Raw genomic sequence first — 8876 nt, 5'->3', positions numbered from 1 at the left:
AAGATTTTTTTTTTTATCGTAATCTGCTAATATTGTATTGAATATGGCAATTTATCATATTCATTAATTAAAGACATACTCTGATAAAAAAAAATGTCAAACCATCATACTTCAACTATAAAATATACATGCTCCAAGTCAGAAACCGTTACATTAGTGCATTTCACAATTATTTTATGTTTTTTAGCAAAAAAAAGGTCCAAAACTCATTAATTAAACAGCAACGATGTTATGGTGTTATTTGTTCTTTTGTACGACAAACGTACAATGTCTGAAGACTAGATTTATATTTTTACGGTGGACCTCTCGTATCCCCCTTGCGGGCGGGACGCCAAATTAGGTAATAATGAACAAGCCCCCTGTGGATTCATACATTTGTCATCACCAGGTTGCCCCTATAATAATACCATCTGACTTCTAAAACACACTGTTGATAGAGAATTTGAACCGAAACTTTAATTTTCTTTCCAGTACACAAAAAAAGTCTTTGGGCCAAACTTAAAATATATTTTTTTATTCTTGTTAATTAAACATAAAAACAATCCTCAGAACACGGGAAATCGCTTCTGAGACGTTCTAGAAAACACATTTTTTTGGAGGGAGATCCCCCAAACCCCCCTTACGGGGAGGGGGTCTGTACCCTCCCCCTCCTCGCGCTACGCGCTCGGGCTGCTGCCTTTCGCAGCACACCGTTGACTATTGAGAAAATTTCTCGGCCCCCCTTTTAGGAAATCCTGGATCCGCCCCTGCTATCATCATTACTATGACGTCATAATTGTTTCGTTGGATACTACTGACCATCCCCGGACGATGGCTATTCTATTCAATGAACAGGCATACACGATACATACATTATTTAAACTAAATGCCAAATAACATTAAGCGTAATTGATTTTTTTCTATGATATGAACAGATTCCAAAAATGGTAAATATAAGTATTGAACTGCTTTCAATTGTCTATGAATTCCAACTGGACAAAGGCAAATCCAACATGAAGCGCTAGCGCTTAACGGAATTTGCCTTTGCCTATGAATGCCAACTTAAAGCAGTTTAATGCTTAAATAAATATAAGACCCACTAACGTTCACCATAATTACACATGTCATGTGTATAGGCGGGACATCTTATTCCGAGCATCTTATAATCTACTGTGTTTATTTGATCCAGCAATATAATTGTTTGTTACCTCATCACGAATGTTAAATGCAAATATTTGTTAATGTGACTATCATCGATAAAAAATAGATGTACCTAATTTATATGAATGACGAATGTTGTTTTAATCTGCAATAAAACAGCAACCTTCAAATTTGACCAGCATAGCTGATACGGAGTAGTTTTATGTATAAAATTGACAATAAGCCAGTTTATGAAAAATGCCGATTTTACACATTGCTTTTACTCAACTGTAGTGTGTAACACCCTGGACGTGATTTCATTGGTCAATCTTCTAAGTATACCGTCAATTAACAATGATTTGTGACGTCATAAGTCATGACAATTGTTTCCCCTATCGGAAGCAGGAACAATGTACAGACATGTGCATATTCAAAAATAATATAGAGTTCTAGATATAACAGATGTTTGGTGTGGGAGAACAAAAAGTTACTCGAGCTCGTGATGGTTGCTTATCATGTTTATCAAACACTCGTTAGTTAATTAATTTTCAAATTGTAAAGACACTCGGTAAACCTCGTGTCTTTATAAAATTTGAAAATTGAATAACTCGAGTTGGATAAACATGCTAACCAACCATCACTCGTTGGACAACCTCTACATCATTGTTATTGCAATGCTTGTATCTTGGAATTGCTACTTTCGTCCTTAGATCCAAACTTTCTATCCGTCGGATTTGATTTTGGAATTGTTGACAGAGACGAATACATTCATGCGTACTATCCAATGCTCTCGGAGTTCGACCCGCAACTTTATTTGTAACGCATTTTTCCCCCCACATGAACGTAAGTATTTTTCTTCATTTGAGTACTAGGTATAGAAGTATTAAGAGTGGAAACTTAATTTTATATTTATTTGGTCATAAATGCTGAGATCTCCATCCCGCAACCACATATAAAATTGTTGGGCACAATCATGCTACCAGGATTGGATCATCTCTCTGGTCCCGCCCCCGTGGACTTAGTTCATGAATCTTAACCACGGAATTGATTGAGTTTCGAACCAAAACCCACTTCATACAAAAGTTGCTATAAAACATCAATTGGACAAGGAAATAAAATTTGAAAAAAAAAAATCAACCTTGGCATTGAGAGGCGGAGCCCGAAACACGTATTCTGTATTCGCTTTTAGCTTGAATGTTTTGCCATGATTCCTTAAATATTCAATATTACAAAACGAACCCTCTGGTCGACTCTCTTGTTGATGCTGTCAAATGAAAGTTGGGTGTGTTTCTAATTTGAATCGGTACTGTTTGGTACCTCTGTGAAGGAGACCAGCATACTCGGATAAGTAGCCCGGTAGATGTGAGAGTGTACGCGTAATCGTTTTGCATGTTATGGGCCCGTATTTCCAGCAGCTCTTTTATAGTACCACACTTTTGGAATACTTCATCACAGAAACCTAACTCAGACTATATTGACTCAACTCTATGCATATATGTTATCTTGATTGGGGAATCTATTTAATAAAATATGTAAGGCTACCGGAAACATTAGAAAACAGGATTATTAATAATTGAATTTTTACTTATTAGTTTTTAAAAATTCATTTCTTAATACTCCCCTCCCTTTCCCCTTAAATAATCTCGATTATTTTAGAAAATCTTGCTTGAGAAGCACATTCATGCTTTTACAAACAACAGTAGGGTAGCTAGAAGATAGAACAACTCTTGAATAACAAGATCAAGATACAAGAATATTTATTTAACGTCGCATACTATAAACATACAAACATTAGCGCGGTAGAGCTATTTCTGCAACAAACATAGGTACAATTTAAAACATACAAAAACAACATGCAACATAAACATAAGACTCGTAGATGAATAAAATATAGGTGAGCTAAATAAAATATAGGTGAGCTAAATAAAATACACTAAAGTTGTATAAGAAAGGTTAATTGATGAATAGACGACGACGTGGGGTTGGGTTGCTAAGGAAGTCCGCCATTTTGAATCTGGTTGCTAAGGCTAGCAACCATCTTGGATTCAAAATGGCGGATTTCCTTAGCATCCCCCCGACCCTGCGGCCCACATCTTCGTCACTTCATCATGTGTGTTTTGATTGTGACGTCATCATTTTTGAGGTACTGACAGGATTATCGCCCCTGTATATGTATTAAATACTTCCCATTCTGTTTTAGGTATGCAAGGTAATGGGACTACACTCGATCGCTGGACCCTATGAGAAAGAAGAAGAAGAAGGAAACAGAATGCATTTCATTGTACATATACTCAATAAATATTAGTAGACAATCTCTATCAGTTCTTCTGGTTTTTCCTGCTGCTGCTTTACATTTTGTAGACCGTTTGCAATCATGTCTCCGTGAAAATGAGGGGCTCTGTTTCTCACAATAATGCGTTATTTACAATATAAATAAAATTCACGGCATATTTACGGTGTTTTCGAGTGTGGTATTAAATCGAGATGAACTTTCTTTTCGTGTAGGAAGTGAGTGTGTCGGTGCTGTAGCAGAAAGTGCAAGTCGATATGCGTTTTTTTTCTTCTAGATGTTTTGGGTTTCAATGTGGCTGATACTTTTACTTCCTTAAATGCGATTGGTCGAATTCTGATTGAGGGCGCATGGTCGCGGGTTCGATGCGCGCAATTGTCGTTTTTATTTTATTTTTTATTTTATTTTTTATTTTATTTTATGTATAGAATCCTTCTTGATTTTTTCTAAGAAGTTTGAAACTAAGGTTATTTTAATAATAGATAGATAAATCGATCAATGTGAAAGAACGTATTTCGAGACTAAATTAAAACAAGTACGAAATATTTTTTTTGATGTAAAAATATGCAGATACTGCTGATTCTGTATTGTATGTTGTCCACTATTTGTACACACTTGTCCCCTATTTGTCCCCTATTTGTCCCCCTATTTGTCACCTATTTGTCCCCTATTTGTACACACTTGTCCACTATTTGTCCCTTTTTGTCCCTAGTTGTCCCATAGTTGTCCTCTATTTGTCCCTATTTGTCCCCTATTTGTCCCTAGTTGTCCCTATTTGTCCCCTATTTGTCAACTATTTGTCCACTATTTCTCCCTATTTGTCCCCTATGTGTCCCTATTTGTCCCCTATTTGTCCCCTATTGTCCCCTAGTTGTCCCTAGTTGTCCCCTATTTGTCCCCTATTTGTCCACTATTTGTCCACTATTAGACCCTAGTTGTCCCCTAGATGTCACTATTTGTCCTTATTTGTCCTCGATCGTCATAAGTCTCAAAGTTTGACAGTATTTTGCTAATCGAGCTAAGGCATTCAACAAAGCAATCAAGATGTGACTACGGGTCCCCCGGGTTTTTTTCCCCGTATTATCCGATCATAGTCGGGGGTATCATCAGTGCCCAACTGACTCATTGTTGCCCGCTTTAATTTTTTTTAATTGTTTGGTTTTTGAATTTTTTGTTTTGTTTTGTTTTGTTTTGTTTTGTTTTTTGTTTTTTTTCTTTTTATTTGATACATTGATTGATTATCATTTACATAAGCTACCCCCCAGCCATCCCATGGATTTGTTGGCAAACGAAGACATCACGAAACGAGCGTTCTTACGAAGTCGTCTACGAAATACGTGTTGGCATGAAAGTCTTTTTTTTAATAAGGACGTTATGTCGGACATCGTTTTTCCTTTACATCTCTGAACTATGTAGAAAATGCAATGTTGCCCGCACACTAACGAGTGGAGGTGTTGTACTCTAACGTCGTTGTACGTCCAACTTCGACACTGTCTGTCCATGAAATTAGTGAATACTTTGTTCGTCGGCGGAAATCCGAAGGGATCGTAATATTCTCCGTGGCCTTCACCGTCTATGTGCACCGCAATCCAGTGTTCACCCTCAAGTGTATCGGGATCTGTGTTACACACGAGTGCACACGGCACGTTTAATCGTCTCGGTAATCTGTTTCTGGCGTACACGCCTTTGAAATGAGGACAGTTTTTGTTCAAGATGGAATCTATTTGAATGGTATTCATCATGCGCTGTAATCGAATAAAATCTGTCTGTTACGGTCGATTTCTATGATGTTGTCAAACTCTGCATACACTATGACGTTGATCGTCGCTGTTAAAATCTCGTTGAAATGAAGGTGTAGACTCATGTTTCCGCTTTTTATGAGATGAAATGTGCCCATCTCCGACAGATCGGGCGTGAGGTCGAATCCGAACAGGGTGTATCCTTTCCCGAATTCCTCTCGAGACACGTTGTTTCCCTCGTCGTGGTAAATTTTACCCGTGCTCGTATAGAGATTCATGTAGCTGCGCACGTACTGACCGTTCGTGAAGTCCGATTGTAATGGCTTGGCTGGAATTTGTTTCCCGTCCACATTCAGACACACGTAATCGACCTTGTGGTGTTTGAAATTGAAAGGATTTTTGGTGGCGGTACCGTTAAAAGCGTCCGTGTCGACCATGCCCAGGACGATCCTCTTGGGCATCTGTCCTATGAACAGGTTGTCCTTGGTAAAGTCCATGTTACCTCGAGGCACGGACGTCACTTTCATTTCTATTCTCCGTATCGGATACTTGGCGGGAGTTTTTTCCATGGCTCTCGCGTGAGCAAGGCGAACGGACGGATTCAAACGCACTTTCCTTGCGTACAGACAGATATCTTGCACTACTGCTTTAAACGTGTCGCCCTCTGCATTGAGACAGAACACGTCCTTACTGCGTGACATGTTTATTTCCACGTCGACGTTGTTGACTAAGTAGCGTTCCTGTGCAAACACGTCCGCATGGATTTTCCCCATCAAATCGACGGTGCGACTTCTTGCCGTCATCGCTTTCCTCGCGACGTATCCCAAGTTTTCGTCGCCCTGAGTGTCCATTTGACCTGCGGTATCTTTGTACCACATGGAGCCTGTCAGTTGAGAGTCTTTAGCTGCGGGCCCGTAACTTAACAGGGTTTCGATGTACGCTCTGTACGGATAGGCATTGTCGGGCGGAGACACGAGCCTTTCGTTTAGACTGACGCTCACGTTATTGAACAGCGAATGTAAGAATAAATTAGTCGGAGCTACGTTCGAATCAGCCGCTAGGGCGGCACCGTCGTCTTTCTTTACCAACTTTACTTTCACGAATAGGTTTGTGTTCCCCAAGTCTAGGTAATCTTCTCCGGATCCAGATATCTTAAACGTGTACGGACCTCCGTCGTTGACCGACGTCACCGTACCGATCTGTTGCCAGTAGCCGTCTTCGACACTCGTCTGGGTGGGAGGTACGTCAAAAAGATCCAATTCGGATTTCGCGCACTCGCTCGAATTCGGATGAACTAACGACATGACTTATGTATTGCGAAGTTTAAAAGCGGTCGAACGGAAAATCGGTACATTTCGTTTATATTTATACACTTTTCTGCCCCTAATCATCTAAATAGTCCACTCTTCTCTTTTTGTTAGGTTTTGATTTTCGACGTCGTCCCGGCGGACCTTCGCTAACGTTGTCTAACGCGCGGTTTCTCAATTCACTTCCGGCGTTGCGAGCCCTAGACAACGCTGCAGTTTTGATATTCTTGCCGTCTATGACGTCGCCTGCTATTTCCATACCCGTTTTCAAAGCCTGTGTTCCTAATGCCTTCGCACCTCTTTTTAACAACGGGGCTGCAGCCTTAAACAAACCGCTGAATATTGAACCAAGACCGTGACCTCTCTGCGTTCGACTTCCGGCGAAAACGTTGTTTCCGCTTCCGGCTTGATCGAGATAATACCGATCGAACACGTAGGAATCGCTTCTGTGTGGAGGGTGCCTCATCTTGAAAGTTTTTAAAATGTTGATTACTGTCGTTTCGAATCGTATATATATAGCATTTTTAGGGAAAGTCTAAGGGTCTTCTTTTGAAATGTAACGTCATCACTACTTTGCCGGTCTCGAACTGTACGGGTGCGCCCGTGTCGTCTCTCAGCGTGAGTTCCACTTCTTGAAATTGACGCTGTTGTAAAGGTACGTAGTGTACGGGATCGATTACTTTACACACCGTGTCGCCAGGTTTGCCTTCTATCGGAACGATGCGTAGTAGTGGAGCTCTCGTATCTCCGACCATTCTCGATTCGACGAGAGGACAGTAAGCGTACAGAGAATAAAATCCTCTCCGAACGTCACTATTGAATTCCGCCGTGTGCGTTCCGTTCGCGAATTCTTGTTTTCTAAAACCGAGCATTTCGCTTAAAGCCCGCGTGAGGTATCCGTGCATGCCTTTGGTAATGTGAAGCCTAACTTTGTGATCGTGTTCGTGGACGTGAAAGCTAAACCGATCGCCGTGAGAAATCATTCTCTTAGCTTTATCCACGTACTTCAGCACTCTTTTCGTCGATGAATAATATCCTTCCGGTATGTCTATCGTCAATCCGGTACTTGCCTCGTTACCTGCTCCCAGTGATAACTTCAGCTGAGCTTCGCCGCTTTTCACGTTATACCACAGATGTGGATAGTGTATCTCGGCTAATCCCACCTCCCAATTTCCTTTCAGATCTAAGGGTTGTGACAACCGCGGCGTATAAGTGGTTAAAGTATTTCCTGGATAATAATCAATGCTACTGTTACTTGGTAACGTCAGATAAAACATCTCTATGACTACGTTTGACGGACGGATTTGGAAGTACGTAACCTAGACTGCTGCTCAGTAGAGTGATCCACAACTCCGTTTGTCCGTTTGAAAACGATAAGTTGATTATACAACTTACGCCTATCGTGAACACTACGAAGACTTGAACGAAAAACAATATCTCTCCTTTTGGTATTCTCTTGCCAAACACGGACCACCTAGCGTCGCTGCCTGATTCCGACATTTCTTGTAAGTAACCACGAAAGCGAGTTCCCATTTATAGATGTTTTGGTGACTCGCTTGACTAATAAGGCGACCAGCTTTGTTGTTTCCGCACTGTAGACGGAGTGTGGAACGAGGAGATAAAACCGCTGTCGTCTTCGTCTTCGTCTTCGCTCCACGATTCGGGTATGCTGCGTAACTCGGGAGTGCGCTCGGGAGTTCTAACGCGTCTCCCGGTCGGCGTGGCGGGCGACAGCCTTTGAATTCTTGAGGTGTACGTCTTATTACTCATCCAACTTTGAGGTGCATTCGAGCGTTTGAATGCACCCAGAAATTCGTCGAGACCCTTGGGAGCCACGTGTTTGAGTGAGGACGGTCGTGCGGCATTACCGACTAAATCCACCAGATTCGATCCTGGAATCACGGAGCTTCCTTTGTATCCGAATTCGCCGCGGTTGTTCCATTGAATGACGTCTTTCAATCTTCCCAACAACAGTTTAGTTTTAGAATGAGCTCCGCGCGGAATGCTTTCTAAAATGGCATTTTCTATGTGGTCGCCTTCGTTTGCGGATTCTATCCGAGGCTCGGGGGCCGCGGTAGGCGTCGGTGCCTTCGTAGTACCGTCCCTACCTAAGAATTCTCTATAGCGATCGACGTATTTCCTAAGTTGCTGATCGTATAACGTCGCTTTCTGGCTGTCCGCCATGTCCAGCCTATCTAACGTCCTATTCATTTCTCCGTCCAGGGCGTTCAGCGACATCACGGACGTCGAGACGGGCGGTTTGGGTCTAGAGCGCACGTCGCGTCCAGACATGACCACGTGACGGATTCTCATTGAAATATCGAAGCCACTTTAGAAATGAGTCCCGGTAAGAACGTAGCCGCCAACGGGGCTAAAAGAGCCGTGAGAAATCCACCCTTTTGAATGATTTTCTTCTTTTTA

The 8876-nt window shown here is 41.6% G+C and overlaps 1 protein-coding gene across 1 annotated transcript; it reads right to left on the bottom strand.

Moving 5' to 3' along the window:
• Window positions 1-5147: 5147 nt before the first annotated feature.
• LOC110452616 (uncharacterized protein F54H12.2-like) lies at window positions 5148-6452 on the bottom strand. Its single transcript, XM_021501251.1, has one exon. It carries the CDS (start codon window positions 6450-6452, stop codon window positions 5148-5150), a length of 1305 nt encoding a protein of 434 aa, XP_021356926.1.
• Window positions 6453-8876: the final 2424 nt, after the last annotated feature.

Source organism: Mizuhopecten yessoensis, unplaced genomic scaffold (assembly GCF_002113885.1).
Source record: "Mizuhopecten yessoensis strain PY_sf001 unplaced genomic scaffold, ASM211388v2 scaffold775, whole genome shotgun sequence".
Taxonomy (NCBI): Eukaryota; Metazoa; Mollusca; class Bivalvia; order Pectinida; family Pectinidae; genus Mizuhopecten; species Mizuhopecten yessoensis.
Note: the sequence above shows the minus strand (reverse complement) of the source record. Positions and strands in the feature narration are given on the sequence as shown.